This window comes from Cynocephalus volans, chromosome 2, assembly GCF_027409185.1.
Source record: "Cynocephalus volans isolate mCynVol1 chromosome 2, mCynVol1.pri, whole genome shotgun sequence".
Lineage (NCBI taxonomy): Eukaryota > Metazoa > Chordata > Mammalia > Dermoptera > Cynocephalidae > Cynocephalus > Cynocephalus volans.
Genome location: NC_084461.1, coordinates 117688528 through 117708111, shown reverse-complemented (window position 1 = coordinate 117708111; position 19584 = coordinate 117688528). Strand labels below are relative to the sequence as shown.

Below are 19584 nucleotides of genomic sequence, written 5' to 3'. Positions count from 1 at the left end.
GAAATTTCATTATCATTGGATGCTTGGATTCTGTTACAAAATGGTCTTGAAACTAAAATATTGGATCTTATGATGCCATTTGGAAGCTTACTATCTTGTAAACTGAAGTGTCAGCTACAAACAAGTGTCACGATTTAACATAGTTCCTCATTAGCATTTTTTGAGCACTAAAATTGTGTGCCCAGCCCCAGATGCTTTCTCAGGAAACTGAGGCATGGATATATGGTAGCCTAATAGAAGTGACCCAGCTGTCTCATGTTGGTTTGTGCTTGTGGATGCAGTGGTATGTGGGGTTTCAAGTGGGTTCTACATAACAGATAGGATTTATAGAATTCTTACTATGTGCCTGACACTGATTCCTTCAATCCTCACAAAAACGCTATGAGGTACATATTATTGCTCCCATTTTAGAGATAAGTAAACTGAGGCTCAGAAGTAATGTAACTTCTCTAAAGTAGAATAGAAGGGTTGGTGGCAGGATTTAAACTCAGGTTTGTCTGGTTCTGGAGCACATGTACTAACTCACTATGACTTGCTATACATTTCACAATGCTTAGTTCTGAGCATTTGTTATTTTCTCAACAGACTCAACAAAATGAAACCAGGAGGATTTTGGCTGCATCTCACACTGATTGGGGCCTCCCTGCCGGCCGTGCTGGGATGGATGGACCCAGGAACCAGCAGAGGCCTGAATGTGGGTGCGGGGGAGTCCCAGGCAGAGGTATAGTGAAACAACGGCTGATGTGACATTTGACACTGATTGCTTTTCCATGTTACAGTATCTGATTTCCCCTCCACCTTTAGTTTAGATCAATTAGACCACAATGAGAGTGAAAAACTGAACTCCCTTTTTTTGGTGGGGGACAGAGTAAGCAACACGTGTTAATATGAACAGGAGATTTATATTATGACATGAGGAGTGGTTGTAAATGGCTCAAATACTGAAAATGTATCCCAAAACTGAGCTTTAGTTGCATGGTTAGTCTTCCACAAAGACCCTCAGGAGAATCGCCTTTCTGTATACTTAATAAAACTCTGAAAGTGCAGACTAATTGGTGGATCATACCCATGTGAATTAATGAAGTATTTTAATTATAAAATATGTTTTAAAAGAAATGGACTAATTTTCAGGTATATAGATAAAAAAAATCAGGCTGAGAAGGAACTGGCAAGCAGAGGCCCTAAGGGAAACTGCTTTAATGAACAGATAAGAATGATTAATGGCATGTTAGGTATATATAAATGCTTCTAAAGTGCTTGAAAAACTTGTTCTGAAATATCTCCCTCGAGAGTCTGGATATACTGCTAATTGCTTAGTGAACTCTGGTCTTAAGTACTAAAGAGGACTGCAAGCTAGCCCTGCTCAAGGTAGTAGGCCCCATGAATTTGGGGTTCATAGAGGATGCACTTTTTCTGCAGAAAATGCTTTGTATATGCTGAACCTTAAGAAATTACTGCACCGTGTCATTAAAACTACCTGGGATTTTCTTTCTGCTGTGACAAACACTAATTCCTACCAGGAAGCTTTGCAGGGCATTTTTACTTCCATTGTCTTCCTTGATGCATGCCCTCTTCCTGTTTTCTGTACCTGTTTCCTGTCCTGGGGAATGAGAAATAAAAATTACCTCAAAAAGTCAACATTACCAGAGAGTGAATAACGATACACAGTGTATGGTAGGATTAATGCATTATTTGATCAAAAGACACGATTTCTCTTTCATTATTACTTAATTGTAATGCAATCCCAAACCTACAAGGCTTAATCTTCAGAGAGCTCCTGCAGTAATTTAATGCACACTTTTCCTGCTGAAGCTAGTGTGGCTTGCTTTTGTGGTGAGCAGATGATTAAACAGAAACACTATCTCTCCCATCTAAATCCGTGAAGGATGCAACTTAACGTTCTTTTGAAAGTCTGGAAGCTGACTTGCTAGTAAGAACAGGATTTGCCACATGAGAACGGCTTAATCATTGTACTCATATCCATACAAAGGGAAAAAGATCACTTAAATCCTACAAATAAATTGTTGAATATTTCATAGCAAAGCAAACAGGCACATACACAGTTGTGCTGGATCTTTTTCCAGTTGGGGCTCATTGGCCCACAGATTAAAATCACTTATTTCAATTAAGAGTCCAGTCAGTTGAGGTGGGATTTAGGAGGAGGTAAATGGAAGGCAGGTTAATATCAACCTAGGGGCTCTTTACTTTAGCTGTTAACATCCCCGTACTTTGTGTACCAACAAGAAAGAGCAGATGCTGCTCATTCTGAGGAAGCAAAGCTTTTCATGGGCTTGTTATTGTGCCCCCCACCCCCGCAAAGCTAGAGCTGCTGTCTACCAAGTCCAGGAATGCTGCTGCTTCAGGAAAGAGAAGTGATGACTCTGCAGACAAACGACTGCCCTATTGATCATGTATATATATATATATATTTGTTTTTGCTCTTGCTTTGGTTTTTTGCAGTGTTCCAACCTCTACCCGCTGCGTCTGCTTCTGTCGATGATTAAATGAGATGGTCATGTGGACGGGCCTCGTATATAGGATGGCTTCAGTGAATGGCTCACTGTAGAGAGCAGAGTGTTTATGTGTGACAGACTTGTTTGCTGCCCTTGATCACACTCTGTGGACCCCCCCCACACACACCCTTACTCACCTGAGTGCTGTCCCTTCTTTCCACATGTCTGAATCTTCCCCTCCTCCAAGGCCTAGGCTCTAGCTCTGGGTCCTACCTTTCGTCTAGAACCTCCTTTGACCACTCTTGGTCACATTTGGTTTCTTTTTCTGAACTCTTTTGTCCTTCCTATCTTTTTTGTGTGTTTTACTCATATTTTCCTCTTAGAGTATGGATGACACCTATTTATCTTTATCTTCCTCACCATGTCTGATAATTTTATGAGCAAACTAGAGGAGGTTCATTGTGTGAAGACAATTGATAACTTATGAAGCACTCAGTGCTGGTCATGAAGTCACCATGGTGCTCTCAAAGTTCAGACTAGACCGTCAAGTATTTAAGTGTGTGGCAATACCACCCTGCACTGCAGGTTCATTTCCAATGGGGATAGGAAAGGTCTCCCCAGCAAACCTGTCAGCAGCTTGCAGGCCACAGACCTGTGTCTTACCCACATCCTAGATATCCCTTGTGTGACATCGCTTCTGGGTAGTTTTTTCTTTGAATTATAGCTATTAATATGTCATAACTCATTGTCCAAATCATATTAAACTCCTCTAGCAGTTTCCTCGATACTCTCATTTCCTGAAAGAATCAAAACCAACAGTTTCCCAAGACTCTATAAATAAGTAAAAAAAACTTTTTCAGGAACTAAATGTTAAAATGTTTCTGTGTGTGTTTTCTTCTTGAGAGTAACACTGCACAAAATATTCACTGATTTAATATTTTTAATGTACTTAGAAAGCACTAATAAGATTTTATTTGCCTGTAAAGTTATTATACCAATTACTTCAGTGTCCTAAGTGTAAATAAGGATTAAATGACCAATGCGTATGTGTTTGCACATTTTTAAAGCAATTATAGCAAGCATGAATTTTGTTAAATTATTGTTTTATGTACAAAGACTGCAGTTGAAATGGCTTCAAGGAGTTTACCATTTTACAGATGTAGATAAAAAGAAATGTGGCTCTGTAGAGTGCCTCTTTAATGAGAGCTGAGTAGCAGAACGTGGCTTAGAATGCTAATGCGATTCTGAATTCAGAGGAGACAATTCTGAGGGATACAATTTATTAAAATTTTGAAATATTGTTATATTTTCCCCCCTCCACCCTATACTCTAGCTAAGATAAATATAGTAGTAAAATCAATACTGGTAGAATTTTATATTTGGGTGAACCAAGGAACAAGGAAAAAGTGAGAAGTGATGTGGTGGCAGCCCCCAGAGAACCGACCTGCTCTTGAGAGGTAGGCATTTGTGGGGACCCCCCCTCTGCACCTTGGACCCTGGCTGCTGTGTTCCAACACCAGTGTCTGACCCACTTGCTGGGCTCTGGGATTGAACGATGGCTGTCACATCATGTTATATATCCTTCATGCATTTTACTTAGCTTTCTCTAAATTACTCTTACTCATAGCATCTAGTCATGCACTAAGTAACTGCAAATGTTAATATAGCTTCCTTTTTAAATTGTTCAACTGTGTGCCTCACTGCTTACAGCCCAGAGTTACGCTTTGAGGTCAGATGCTGTATGTTCTCAATATTTGCAAACTCTCTCAAAGGAAAGTATTTGAGGAAAAAATGTGTAGGTGGTTCAATTAACTTAAGCCTGACTCCCCTCCTCCCTAGCCCCAGAAAAAGCACTGTCCCTACCCTGGCTGACTGTCCCTTTCCCCTTTCTATAAGCGTTGGCCCCAGGTACAGACTGCAGACACAGCACTCATTTCTCTGGGAGGGTGGCTTCTAATTGTGGAGCCTCTAAATGCCCTTGCCTTCTATCTGCCTTGGATGGACGTTCAGGAGGGCTTGGGCTCAGTCTTGGGCTGCTACGACTGAGCATTATTTTTTTTCAAAAACATTTCATTGTTCTTATGTATTTTATTGACCTTAAGGCAATGTCCCCCATCCCCCTCCATGCCTCTGACTGTTCTTTTTGACTGATAACTGGGCAGGAGCTGCTGATGGTCATGGGGTCTGAGGTCTGCCTGTTGGGGTCTCTACTCACACCCACCCCTCATCCTGTTCATGGGCATGGAGAAAATAAACTCCTTTCTCCCAGACAGGGGTCCAGACTGTATGCTCAGCATTTCCCTAAGCCTTACCAGCACTCCAGACCTGCATGCCCCTCTTGTGTGTGTTTTCTGCAGTATCACTTTTCCTAAGCATTCACTGTTGCAAACTACAGGATTTGAGTCTCTTTCAAAGAAGCTGTGACACTGGATGAGGTCCCTTAACAAGAAGTTAGGAATGGTCTTTCACCAGGGCATGGAGCACTGGGAGTACCAGATGCACTCTTTTCATGAAGGTCCAGGACTGCTACTGCAGGTGTGGTGCTGGCTGTGGTGGCAGGGGCCACTTTTCTGGGCCCTTAACACCCTGCCATGGCTTTCTGCTGATTATCCTGTGTCAGAGAATGTGGATTTAGGTTTCTCGGGCAAAATTGGGAGGGCACGACCTCCCACCTGCAGTCATATGAGTACATCCATAATTTTCAAAGTGAAAGCTAGCGGCAGATCCTCCCAAGTTCTCAGTGCCATTGGGCTGAGGTGTTCCTACTTCCAGAGTTAGTGTGGGCTGTGCCCTACTCCAGCACTTCCTAAGCTTCCATGTGCTTGTGAATGGCTGGGATCTTGTTAAAATACAGATTCTGATGCAATGGATTGGAGTGGGTCCTGAGATTTAGCATTTCTCATAAGCTCCAGGTGATGTCAATACTTCCAATCTTAGAGGATACCAGCCCTGGAGGACCTACCCTCCTCCCCCTGTGCATACCCGCAAGAAGGAGAACCCCAGCTGGATTAATGCTGGCATTTTTTAGCTGTGGCTGACATTATGACATGGATGGCAATCAGGAAAAATAAGAGAAATAGGCAGGCTTTAGTTATGCCATGAAATAGATTGCAAGCCTTGCTTGGGGGATAGGTGGGCAAAGGGAAAGGTGAATTTAAACAGCCTGAGTTCTGGAGTCTTTTTCACCTGCTTTCAAGCAGGTGCACAGGTAGCCTTAGGTCTCTGAGCCCAGGGCTCCCCACTGTAAGTGATTGGGAATGCTGAGGCTTGGCCTACACCCATGCTCCGGTGGACAGACAGTACACACTCACCACCATGGCGCCCCTACTGGTGTCCCACCCCAGTCTATGTCCCCAGGGCCCAGCCAGGGTGTTTTGGGGTCCTCCGCTGCAGGGTTGGTGCTCTGTTTTGGGATCTTGCTTTTAAATTTATCCTTGGACAGGGGAAGTCACTGTCTTTGTTCTTTGTGTTGGATGTTTCTCCTCTGTCACTGCTCCCAGCAAGCCCTTCTCCTCTGTATCAGTTGGCACGTTGTGTGCCCCTCCCGTATCTTGAGATCGTAGTTGACAGAGTTTTAATTAGCCATGAAAAGTTCTGTGATCCAGGAGAATAAGCATTTATGAGCTCACAGAAAACCATTGTTTTTCTTCCTCTTAATTTAGCATTTACTCATCTAACCACTTTATTTATGCCTCTGCTGCTAAATAATCTATGCTCCTCTAGGAAACCTCCCACCCTTGTGATCAGGACATCAGGCCATGTGTTGTAAATGGGACTCCAGTTTCCACTTTGTGGGGAGTTGGCATCATCAGGTCTGCCAAGCTCCAATCATCTGCTTGATTTATGCTCCGTGATTTGTGGGTTACTGTTCTTGCTTCCCATTTAGAGAGAAGTAAATGTCATGTCAGTGTCAGGCACACTCTAACAGGCCCCATGTGAGTGGGCTCTACTTTTCTGTCCTGCCAAACCAGAGCCATTGTCCTTCTGCCTCCGCTGCTGTGGTCTCTGCTACGAGGTCCCTGGGCCTCGTCTTGTCACCAGCCACTGGGAAGATGGAGAGTACTGGTTTCAAAAATGGAGGGCACAGGATGACGTGGACAATGTACTCTAAGCAGGCAACACCAAGGATACTGCAGCAGGAGTTGGCACCTTGGTGTTGGGTGGAGGGAGCGTGCCCAGGTGGCCAAGAAGCCATCTGTCCATCCAGCCTCACCTCTCTCTTAATGGGTGAACATCTTTCAGGTATTTCAGCCTGAGGCATTGCCTTGAGTCAGGAAGTCATGGAGCAGGAGAACCCTGATCTTTCTCTCCTAGTAAAAGGCAGCCTTGTTTTATTCTTACTAGTGAATAAGAAAATGAGAGTGTGTGCTGTTGGTTGGAGTGAAGAATGGGGTGCGAGTGGCCTGTGGAGCTCAGTCTTCCCTCGGTCCCAGGATGGGCTTCAGCCTGATTCTGCACGAGGCCAGGTGTGGGGAGAACCAGTGCTGATGAGAGGCTGGTGTTTGTCCAGAGGGGCCCTCCGGGGAGAACTGTCTTCCCTCCATCTGCACAAGTTCTAAGAGGGCAGCTGTCCAGTTGCTTGATGCTTCATCTAGACCTGGAGCGCTCGGTTTTCCCTCCTCCTCCTCCTCCTCCTCCTCCTCAGTGTTTCAGAAGGGCCTTGCGTCCAAATTGAAACCCTTCTGGAGGTCTTGGCAGGGAACCAAAGCGCCACTGTCACTTTTGCTAAAAGATTTTAAAGTTTGGAGCTTTTTGTTATTTGGGGTCTGGATTGAGAGAGAAAGTATATGTATGTGTGTGTGTGTGTGTGTGTGTGTGTGTGTGTGTGTGTGTGTGTATTTTTTTCTCTTTAAGAGTTCAGACAGGAAGTCATCCCCCTATTTCTTGCAGAAGTTCTCTTTCCAGAGAACACCACAGATCCCCGGTGGGCCTGTGACGTGGCTTACAGGACCACCTCTGTTGGCCACCTCTCACCTGAGAGGGCACTGGCCCAGTATCAGAGGCGATAGGTGCCAACTGACAAGCCAGGCTTCAGCCCCAGCAAGGGCCTGGGCCTCTGAAGCAGAGCCTTCTTTTCCAAAAACAATTCTCCCTGCTTGGCTTGAACATCCTCTGTGCTTTCACTGGCTTGGTTGGCTGGGGTCAGGGCAGGCTCCTGGTGCGGGCAGCCCAATGCTCTCAGGTTCAATGGCTGCTGACTCCTCCCTCTTAATCAGACCCAGCTATTTCTTGCCACGTATGGTCTGTGCACTCCCTGTGCACAACTTTCTCCTCCAGGATATTTGTTGTCATTTTAAAACCCCATAGTTGGTTTTTCCTGCTGGGGCCAAGTCGCATCCTTACGTGCTGCTTGTCTGTGCCGCTGCAGAAGGAACCTCCAGTCCTGCCTCTGCTTCAGAGCACGCTTGGGCCAGAGGGCCCAGTGCTCACATCTGTTCCTTCCCTTGCCAGCTATGTAACCGAGGGAATCACTTACCCTCTTTGGCCTTCAGGTTAGCCATGAGTAAAATGTGGGCAATACTAGCACTGTTCTCAGGGTTGTTACGAGGACTGACCAAGCAGGTATGCGTGCGGTGCCTGGCACAGAGCGGCTGCACAGAATGTGGCAGTTGCAGCTGTGGTTTTGTGTCCATCATTTCAGAACCCCAGGAATACTGTGCACCCCTCCTGCACCAAGGGCAGGCATGTACACCTCAGCTGCAGTGCTTGTCTCTTCCAGCCAAGTGCCATATAGCACGGCAGCTCTTGGGGTGGGAAGGTCCTCTTTCCAGTGGAATAGTAAGTATGCTGGGGTCTGGGACCCTGCATATCCCCAGTGTCCAGGAGATCCTGGTACACAGTAAGAGTTCAGATATTTGTTGAGTGAGTAAATAAGTCAACCATCTCTTATTTATTTTGGCATCATATAAGGTTTCAACCATGTGTTTTGAGTTTGCAGGACTCCTTACAGAATAGACCCCAGGAGAGAAGCACCTGACTGCGTCTGACTTCCACTTCTCATAGAATTCTATCACAATTTTAAATCTTCCCAACATCCTTATTGAACCAATAGAGGCTTAAGAGAGCTCTGTGGACTGTGTATGTGAATGGGGCGGGACCCCTGACTCAGTTACTGTCCCCTTCCTGGAGTTGTCTTTGGGGCCTGCCTGCCTCTGGCCAACCCTTCTGCAAAGAGGCCAGCATTACTGTTGCAGGCACACCAGACTCTCCCCAAAAACATGAACCCAGAGAGTGAAATGTAAAGTCGAACAAATGCAGGATGCTCTGTTTGTGCTTAGATTTTTCAGGGTCTGCAGAAATAGTCTGTGGCTTTAGGGAGGGTGGCTTCCAACTATCCCTGCAAAAGGAAGGAAGGGTTGAAAGTGGTGGGAACAGAACTTCGCTTTTGAAGTGTCATTAAATAGGTATAAGACTCCTGATGGCTTTTCTCCATGCTAGTCTTAGGACAGCTGGATTAAAAACTTGTTTGAGCTCTGCTATCATTTAAAGCTTGCTCTCTAAATGAAGAAAACAAAACTTCTTTCCCATTTATTTTCCTTTCTAACCTTGCATGTAAAATGTGCTTGAAACTTTTCTCTATAGAAAAGACCTCAGTTCTCTGTGGTTCTGCTGATGCCACATTTTGAGCATACATCCAGGCAGGTAGACTTTTGTGTGGACACACTGGGGGGTGTCACATGGGAGAGGCCTGCCAGGGGAGTGCTTTAATTGGAGTGGTTCTGAAATATGCCCCATGGCTCCTGCCCTTCCTCCTCCACTCTTTGCTGTTTGGTTGTTACATATGCTACTGTTTTCACAGTTGCATTTGGCTGTGAAGAGTGAGTTTCCCTGCCTTGTGTATGGGTGTCCATACCTGGCAGTAGGGCTTCGGATTCTGTGTGTGTGTCCCAGAGCAGAAATTCCCATTTGATCCCCCATGCACCTGCCTAGATGGGCCTCTGAGCCCAGCGTTGTCTTGGCCAATGGGGACATCTAGTTGTCTTAACAACTAGATCCATTGAGCACCCAGCTGTGTGGTTGGCCCCATACTAAGCTTCGTCAAGTGGCTGAAGAGAAATGGGATTTGTAATTCTAGCCTCCCGTGCAGCTTCAGGACCACTGGGGTGTGGGGTGATTAGGGGTGAGGGAAAAGAGCAACTGGCTGCTGCAGGCAGACTCTGAGTTAGTGGGAGGAATTAAACACCTATGTTAATTATCTTTTCTAACCTGTGTATAGTAACTAAGTTCTCAGTTTTAGCCTAAAGGAAATTAGGTATATCTATTGAGTGATAAAGAAGGAAATAGCTCCTGCCAGTCCCATGTCCCCACTGCTGGCCCAGGGCAGGGTGTTTGTTCTCACGGTCCAGACATTCCCCTGCCCAGGGTGCATGTGGCTGGTAGCAGATCTGGCATCACAGGTTTGTCCTGGCCCATGCTGTGGAGCCTCAGAGAGTGGGTTGGGGGCTGGAAGAAACTGGGGTCTCTGTCACTCGCATAGGATGGACACAGTACTGTATGAGCCACCCTGTGGGTACCCAGAATCTCAGCCAGCCTCCTCCTTTGCTCCCCACAGCCTGCACTCCTCTGGGCCCTCTTTCCTAAGGTGGTTCCCCCAATAGGGCTGTGTCCTTCTTGTCACCTCAGTGACTCCTGGGTCCCACCTGGAGGATGTGGGCTGTCAGTGGGGAGGCAATGGCTGCCCATGATTGCTCTCATTGTTTCATCTTGTTAAGAGCACAGCAGCCTGTGGTATTACCGTCCAGTGCCCAAACTGTCCCACTGGAGGTCTTATGCCTTGCTGCAGAGGCTCCCCTTGAGAGACTCTGGTCCACCCTCGTCCAGTTGGTTGAAGCCAGTTCAGTAATTCTTAGGAATGAAAACACTTCTATGGCCATGCTGACTAGGACAAAATTATCTATAATTCATTATACATTCTAGATGAAAATGTATACAGAATTTAAATCTAAACTCATTCAAAATGACTATTTTTGTGTTACAACTAAGGATGGTCATGAGCTGCATTCTACAGGAAATTCCTCTCTGTGGGTTGATATTTCACTGGGGATCATGAGAGAGGAGGAAGAATAATCACAAACAGAGCTCTAAGAAATCGACTGACAGAGTACAAAGCATATTCAGTTAGCGGTGTGGGCCAAACCATGGGTGACGTAAGCATTCAGAGCAGGGAGGTGCTGGGTGGGCGGCGGGATTGGGAAGGACCTCCTGGAGGTGGAGGGCCTTAGAGAGGATGGCCAAGATCTGGGTGGGTAGAGTTTTTAAGTACTTAAGGAGGGAGAATCCTCTGAGAGTGTAGGTGTGGGGTGGAATTTGACCATATCTGGGAGGGGGAAAGAGAAGACGGCCTGGGTGGATATCCGGGCCTGTTGCCCAGGTGATTCATCAAGGACCATTTGGTAGCCAGGACGGAGCACCTGCTAAGATACTTTGTACAAAGAAGGTTATCGTGAGGCCCCAGGCCTCCTCCCAGGACTAATTGCAGGATGCGTGGGAGGGGGGCAGAGTCTTCGCAGCCTGCCTCTCATCTTCCTCCTCCATGCCTCTCTCCTCTGCTTGATTTCTCTGCAGACTGGCTTCTCCACAGAGCGGTGCATCCCACCTAGCTGCCCCCACATGTCATGTTAGCCTTGGCCCTGGCCCTGCACCACACGACCGTGCAGCTTCAGGGCCTTAGACTGTCTCACTAGAGGTCTGGCCTGTACCTTCAGATTCTCAAGGGTGAGCCTGATTGCCTCGGTTTGGGGAAGCCTCTGCCTTGGTCCAGTTGCCTGTGGCGAGGGGCACATCCCCTTACAAAGAAGGTGACATTCAGGGACTCTGAGGAGAACGTGTGGCTGCAGGTCTGGGCAGTCCCAGTGAAGGAGTGGGAGAGGAGATCCTTGTGGGTGGAGGATGGCTGGCAAGGCTGAGGAGCCAGCCTCGGCCATCTCAGAAAGCATGCGGTTTTTATAAGTGTGGGGCATCCTATGGAGTACAGTGGGCAGATCTTCAAAGCTGGGGTGGCTGGCTCTGGCAGGAAGACCTGCCTGTGTGGTCTTAACTCTCTGCTCTTTTGCTTGTCTGCCACGCTCAGCGCACCCACCCGGCCTGCAGGGCAGTTCGGAAGGCCAGCTTGTCGTTCCCTAGGACATCCCAGCAGACAGGCTGTAAACCACGCCTGGCCTCCTCAGGCCAACTTGTGTCTTACCACTCGCCTCCTCCCAGCACCTGTGCTCCTGGTCTCCAGCACCTGAGCTGTGATTTGAATGTGTCCCCCAAAAACTATGTGTTGGAAACTTAATCCCCAACGCAACAGTAGTGCTGGGAGGTGAGGCCGAATGTGAGGTGTTTAGGTGATGACTGCTCCACTTCATGAATGGATTAATGCCGATGGTAAAAGGGCTTGAGGTTGTGAGTTGGAACTCTTGCTCTCTCTCGCCCTCTCTTTGCCCTTCTGCCATGGGATGATGCAGCAAGCAGGCTCTTGCCAAGTGCTGGCCCCTCAAGCTTGGACTTCCTAGCCTCTAGAACTGTGAGCCAACACATTTCTATCCATTGTAGACTACCTTGTCTTGGTATTTTGTTACAGCAGCACAAAACAGACTAAGACAGCCTATTGGTCCATGCTCTGCCCACCAAATTGACTAAAGGGGAGCAGAATTTGGGGCTCAGATGTGGCTGTGGGATGCCACAGCCACGTATCCTGGGGCTGCAGGGAGCTCCTTAGTGCAGCTGCTCTGAGATTTAGCTGGAATTGTTTTTGGGAAGAAAGAAGGGCTACATGGGAGGAGAGTCATGGCTTGACCAGATGCCTCCTCTTAGAGGGTCCACCACGCTGCAGAAGCCAGCAAGTGGCATTGCATTGAGCTGTTGTGGGGTAATTAGGCCTGTTATCATGGAAGATAGGATGCAGTAGATACTCCCACAGCTCCAAGGCTCACCCTTGTTCCCAGTGGCCTGTGGTCTTATTGCATTAGGAACTTGGTTTTTACTATGATGTCTAATTCCGTGTAGCCAAGAGTTAGAAAGTAGGGAACCAGGGACATCTCTAGGGTGTGGTGACAGGGGAGAGTGGCCTCTGGAGCTCAGGGCTGGGAGTCTGAATGGCTGCTCTTATTTTTCTCATACAGGAATGAGGAGCAGATTCCTAATAGGAATTAATGATGATGGCGTTAACAAACAGCTACTGTTTTGTCAAAGCTTTACGTGGATTACTTTATTGACTTCTCAGAAAGATTCTGTGAGGTACTATTAACTTGCTTCTTTTACATATGTGGAAACCACAGCTTCCAGATCATAAGTGAGCTGTTGAGGTCTCCCACATATCCAGTGGTAGGGCCAGGGTTGGAACCTGGCATCTGACTGTCTAGCTTGTGCTCCTGACCACATATGGTACTTTTAACCCCAGTACATATTTCTGAGGCTAGGAAAAGTACATCTGATGACAATGACCTTTGAAAGGCCAAAGCAGACAGTATCACATCAGAGAAGGAATCCCCCCTCCCAGAGGGAGCAGAGCTGAGGCAGCCTCCTGGGGCAGGACTGGGGCAGCTTCTTGACCTTCCCTGTGGGAAGGGGCAGGCTCTGCCCCTGTTCACTCCCCCAGCCCCCAACATATACATCTTTCTCTTACCTTTTCCCACCATGGGGAAGGGGCTACAGGGCAGCTCCCTAAACCCTGAGAATTAACACCCCTTGGCTATTTCTTTGCACTTCTTTGAGGGTTCTGGGGGGAGGACTTTGCAACTACTGTCCTCATGTAGAGGGGGCCTGGCCAGCCCCGCTGCTGTGTCTGTGCACACAGGCAGGTGGGTGTCAGCTCTGGATGGAGGCCTAAATGTGATGAAGTGTGGTGGTCTCTGGTTCTGCTTTAAAGAGTTGGCCTTGGGAAGTATCTAAGGGTTGACGAAAGCAGTCTCCCTTTCAGAAGCTGGGGTCTGGATCCTCAACCTTAAGGAGAAAGTAAGATTCCCAGCGTCAGCAACGACACTGGCTACTGTCAGAGAAAGGCTTTTGGAGGGTCAGGACTCCCACTAGGAAAGTGCTGGTGTTTGCTGACTCTTCCACCAGTCGCCGGAGAGAGGAAGGGGGTCAGTGCTGAGATAAGGCCAGAGGCAAGTGCTGTCTGACCTGCTGTGGAGGTGCTGCCGTGGAGAGAGGGCCTCGTCCCCAGGGTGCCCCCGGCCAGCACACCAGCACTAAGCTTGGCCGGACTGTAGAAGCAGGGTGGCGGCTCCCTGACAGTATGCTTACCTCACCTAGGTGGGCAACATGCCAGGAAGTTTCAGCTCCTGCCTTGTGGGATGACCATGGCTAGTGAATGGCCAGAGCTTCCTGTGAGCAAGGAGGGGAGGGCAGCTGTGTGGGCAGGGCACAGATACTCCAGACACACATAGGGCTCAGGACACGTGAGGCATCTACACCTGCAGAACACTGAGGGGGAGAAATCCTGGCATTTGAGTAGACTGGAGCAAATGAGCCAATGGTCAGCCCCAAAGGGTGAGAGACAGTCACAGGCGACAGCCTGGGATGGCTATAAGAAGTGTGAGGGAACAGCTCCAGCCAGTGCTGACGGTGGTTCATGCACTGTACCAACCAATGGCTCCGTTCCCCCATCCTGTCCCTCCCAGCCATTGCCCACTGGCCACGGCAGAACTAGCGGCCCCTTCCCACTCCAGAAGCCCAGAAACACTAGTGAGCACCTCATCAGGCTGGGTGCTTTGCTAGGCGCGGGGGCTCAGTGACACCAGTAATACCCAGGGTGCTGTCTACAGGGGGACAGTCAAGCTAACAGCAGCCTCCAGATGCTGAGTGCTCTTTGCCCACTTTCCCTCTCAGCTCTCATGGCAACCTCATGGTCATAACCCTGAGCCTCATTCTGCAGAGGAAGAAACTGAAGCTCCTGGGGGTTAATACTGTGTAGGTGGTGACCCAGTTTGCAGGGCCCAGATGAGTCCCTCTGTAGCTCATGTACTCAAGGCCAGTCACCCCACTCTCCCCAGCACTGGGAAGCTTCTCCACTCTGGCTGCTTGAGCCTGCCCTTTCCATCTACTCCCAGCGGCTGCTGAGATGGCATTGCCGCCTGTGGGAAGAGAGCACAGGCCTGCCCCATCCCTCTGGCTCCACTAAATCTTGCTGGGAAAGAGAAATCGGCACCACTGTTTGTGGTTCTGTGGTAGCAACGCCCAGCTGACGCCTCCCTGTCATGGAGGGAGGGCCTCCTTCCCACAGGTGGAGTAGAAGGGGACCCCCAGTGGAGAAAACTGCTGGCACCTGTGGGGGTCCACTCGAGGATGAGCAGCAGTGGCAAGCGGAGGAAGAGCCTCATTCTTGGGGAGGGAGTTTGTAAGATATTTCGTTAGCCCAGTGGTTCCCAAATTTGTCTACACATTGCAATCACTTGGGCAGCTTCAAAAAAAAAATACTGAAGTCTGTGTCCCACCCCCAAAGATTGTGATTTAATTGGTCTGGGGCATGGCCTTGGCTCTGGATTATTTAAAAGATCCCTAGTGGTGAACCACTGGGTTAGCCTATGGACAAAGTGCAGACAAAATGCTCACTTGAATTCTTGTCATTCTCAGCATCTTCTCTTTGGGAGAGAGTTGATTCAGGTTGTTGGGGACAAAGTTTCCATGTCTTTGCCCCAGGCACAAGGCCCCTCTGGGAGGTGTGGGTGACTGAGGCCAGCCTGGCTCTAGAACCGGCGGATGAGAGGCAGGTGTTTCCCCAGCCGAGGAGCGTCCTTGAGTGCTCTCTGCACGCTCCCCCATTCCTTTCTCTCAGCCTCATAGGCACTGCTTTTAATCTCATTTTAGATGAGGAAACTGAAGCTCATGGAGCTTCCCGCCTAAGGAGCAGAGAGAGGAGAGGGAAAAGACCCCTAGGTTTTCCCTGGGATTCTCACACGGGCCAGGTACTAAGTAAATATCAAACCAGCTTTGCTGGCCATTGGGTGTCTTCCTTCTTCTTGACTCAGTTATAAAAGAAAATTGAAAAAAGAGCCTTATTGTGCCTTAAAGGCTTTTTAATTATATATAACTCATTTAATTTAAACTACTTTAAGTCCCATTTTTAATATAAGTGTTATAGTGGTACAGTGGATGTGCCTTCTAATCAAAGCGTGGATGGGGATTTATCTCCCTATACAAAAGCCCGTGGGAGCCCAAACCAATTATTTTTTCAGACAACAATCAAAAATCACCAAGTCCCGGGAGTAAGGCATGCATGGTGGAGGTCTGTGGGGGCGGGGCGGAGTTGGGGGTTCCTCTGGGGCTGTGGAGATGGGAGGAGGCGGGTGTGGGATGGCTTGGCACAGCACACTGCATGGCTAACTGCACAGCAAACAGAAACTGCGTTGGGATGCCCGCTGCCATGTCTAGGGCCACTCCTTCTTCCACTGCTGGTTTTTGCTGCTGGTGCCACCACTGCTGAGAAGAGGAGATGACAATAGAGAGGGAGGCCTGCTTAATGGGCAGAATGAGGGACTAAACAGGCTTGAAAAGACAAATGTCATGCTTAGATTGGGCAGGGTTCTACTCAAATACCAGGTCCTGGAAGGGGTCCTCCCTGACTACCTCATTTTAAACAGGAAAGACTTTCCCCTCTGGGTGGTCTGTTCACCTTCCCTGTGACACTTCTTACCATGAGATGTTCTATGTTTTGTTTTTGGGGTTTTTTTTTTGGTTCATTTGTTGTCTGTCTCTCCTGTGTGAGATGGTAATCTTCATGAGCACTGGGGCTGTGGCTGTCTTGGTATTGCTGTATCACCTGAACAGTAAATACTAATTGAATGAATGAGTGCATGAACAAATGAAGGGATGAATAAATGAATTTCTCAGGTGACCCACCAGGAGCTCTGCTGAGAACCCTAGATGAGGGCTGAGGGTCCTGGGGAGAGGAAAGGTGGTGGGAATAGCAGGGTGAGGCCTGATGGAAATGGATCTGCTGAGCTGAGCCCACAGAGATTGCATATGATGAAAGAGGAAGGGAGGAGGCAGAGGAGATGCCCAGGAGGCCCAGGCTCCCTGGAGGACAGAGGGAACACTGGCCAAGCAGGAGGGTCAGAGGGCAGGGGACCTGTTTCAGAGCAAGACGACAGCTTCTGGCTAGAATGCTTAGTTTAAGGGGTCTTCATGTGTCCCTTTGGGGACGAGGTTGTGCCTGCCCTTAGACACTGCTACTTTAGGTGTTTCCAGCTTACCCCTCTCAGCAGCACTCCTGCCCAGCCCCGGCTGCAGCCAGCCTTCCCAGCTTGCTTGTCTTCTCACAGGCTTCGGCCAGGTCCATCCACCCTGGCCCCATCACAACTCTGGAACATTTCTCATCTATGTCACATCATCTGTGTCTGTGACCCCTCATTCCATGTGCAAAGACAAGGATGAGAAATAGACTCAGACATGAGGCAGCCTTTCTTCCTTATTTGTCTTCTAATTTTCTAGGCACAAGTTATTCTAAACCTCATTTTGAGCTTGCAGCTGGCTTAAAGAAAAAAAAAAGTGGCAGATTGGGATATCCTGTAAAAACAGGTTGATGCTAAGTTATCTCATCTATTGTATGGTACCCGGAGGAGATGAGGAGTAATTAGAACGTGAACTACTGCCCCCTTTCTCCCAGGAGCTGTCTGTCCTTGCTGCCATCTCTCCTCCCTCAGACGCCCGCAAGACAGTCTTGATTTTCTTATGGAGCAGAGACTGGAATAGAGCCAGCACAGGCAGATGCTTGTTTGGCAGGACGACTGGTGGACATGAAGCTTCTCAGAATGAGGAACACATTGCAGGGTGTCCCGTGTTTCTGTGGAAACTTACCTATAAGAGGAAAGTACAGAAAGTCAGGCTGCAGTGACAGTGTGTTCCATGAACCTTGTGGAAAACCTTACTCGCCCCCATATTCTTACCAGGAGATCTTGAAACAATCTGATTTTGCTGTAGCAATAAGTTGTGTTTAGGGCCTATAATATGCCAGGCCCCATGCTGGGGTGAGAGATGAAGGAGATGTGGAAGGTCGGGGAGACACACACTGTTCTCAGAGTTACAACCCAGTGTGACCATTGCTTTCTGTGGTTAAGGAGCTCTGCACATGACGGCCTGGGTAGCCACGCTAGCGTCCGTGGAAATGACGATGTACTAACAAAGAGGTCTCTTGGGTGCCAAACTAGAGCCCCGTGCCGCTAACTGTTATCATAGTTCTGGACGTGGTGATTGTTTGTTCTGAGGAAGAGATGTGGATTACTTTCCAAACCAAAAAGTTAATTACTTTTAATTTGCTAGGTTGTCAGAGAGGTACAACTGGAAAGTACCCCTCTTTCCTTCTTGGTCTTTTAATCTGGCTGTACAGGCGATTGTGTTTAACAAGGTGTAGTGGTCAATTAGTTATTGACAATTATTCCATCAAATGTACCTTTGTGTTTCCTGTATTGTCACTTTGGTAGATTGGCTATAGAAGACTGCCTTAAATTCAGAGTTAACTTTTCTTTTTTAATTGTATATGAATAACCTTCAGCATAAAGCTTTAAATGATATCTAGAGTTTAAAATCACTAAATCCTCCTATAATATTTGATTTATTATTTACTTTAAAAAATGAGAAAGTTAATCTCCAAATCTTCTTAATTTCTGAAAACCTGGCAAATATGCCCATACTTTCTTGTCTAGCATCTGGTAATCACCATTAATACTGCTTCTCTTCAGAGTATCACAACTTTCTCTTTCTCTGATCACCCTCTGTTCCCCACCATGTGCAAAGACAAGAATGAGAAATAGACTCAGACATGCCCAGAAAGCCCTGGACAAAACTGTCTGTGGGACTCTGCCCATGTTTCTGAGACATCTCCTAATTCATCCTGTCTGGCTGTCTGGTCTGCCCATTTAACAGCCGTGCCAACTGGAGCAGGAGATCTGGGTAACTCCCTCAGGGCTGCAGCTGGTGGGGTAGCTACTAAAAATCAGCTTATTCAGACCTGCTGGACGCTTTGAGGTTTTGAGGGTCTTGTTTCAAAGTCTCCCTCATGGGCATAATAAAATTGATGTTCCTAGGTGCCCGCAAGGATGCTATTGATGGATTCTTTATGGTGATTTTTTTTTTTTTAAGTAGTAAAATGAAGATATTTCTTTGATATTTTAAAAAGTCATCCAGACATGGTCTCTTCCTTTTATCTTGGTAAACCTCTCTCTTTACACTCCCTGCTTAGTTACCTTAGTCATACCAGGCCTGTGTAAACACTGGTTTCCTTATGTTGATCTGTTTATTGTCAGGTGGGAGATAGAAGGGACACAGAGCTTACTCATTCTGCCACCCGTGTTTCAGCCTCAAAGTGCTGGAGAACTGCACTCTCTTTGCCGTGCGGCCAGGCCCGGCCCTCTCCCCTTCAGGTCTTGGTCTCCAGGGCAGCAAGAAAGGCAAGCGAGGCCTCACCCAACTGGGCAGCTGGAACGGGCAGATCGTGGGCAGAGCGAGATGGAAGGTACAAGGGCCAAGGAGTGTGCCACTCCCTCAGCCGTGTCAGTAGCCTAAGGGTTAGTGCTGTCGGCTGCTCCTCTCCCACTCTGACTCTCCTTTAAAGCAGTGAGCCAGTCTGCCAGGACTACACACACCTCTCCCTAGCCCCAGAGGACTCCTGGGGGCCAAGGACACTGTTCTCCGGAGGCAGCAGGTGAACTCCGACCCCTCCTCAACTAGGTGGCTTTTCTCAAGAGCCAGCACCTCCTTGTTTGCAATTTTTCTTGAGCACTTGACTCAGGCTCTGTGGGACTGGAGGAGGCAGGGGATGTTCAGACTCTCTCCCAGAAATTCCTGTTCTTTGCCTCATTATTCAGCTCTCAAACTAACCCCGCGTTTAGGGTTAATCCCCTAACCTTCTCCATCATCTGGCTTTGAAGATCCAGATGTGTTGTGCTGAGAAATCTAACAATTCGATGGTTTTCCTTTTGCCTTTAACTCAACTATATAAATGAGATAGAGCTTGGTGCATGCTCAGCAAGTGGGAGCCAGAACTGGAATACATTCTACATAAGGCATCGCTTTATTTAACCATATTCTGCCAGTCTAAGGGAAGATTTTAATTGCAGAATGGCGTCTTGCTAGAAAAAATGAAAGTGGTTAGAGTCAAGTTTTAAATTCAAAAGAATAAATGAAAAACTGTAAGAAAGATGTTAAAGAA

General features: G+C 47.7%; 1 protein-coding gene across 1 annotated transcript in view; it reads left to right on the top strand.

The window, feature by feature from the left end:
- Positions 1-595: 595 nt before the first annotated feature.
- The window catches only part of FSTL4 (follistatin like 4), a 390948-nt gene continuing 371959 nt past the window's right edge, over positions 596-19584 (top strand). Inside the window, exon 1 of the mRNA XM_063087969.1 lies at positions 596-721. Within this exon, the coding sequence (XP_062944039.1) occupies positions 596-721 (126 nt within the window). The remainder of the gene's footprint in view (positions 722-19584) is intronic.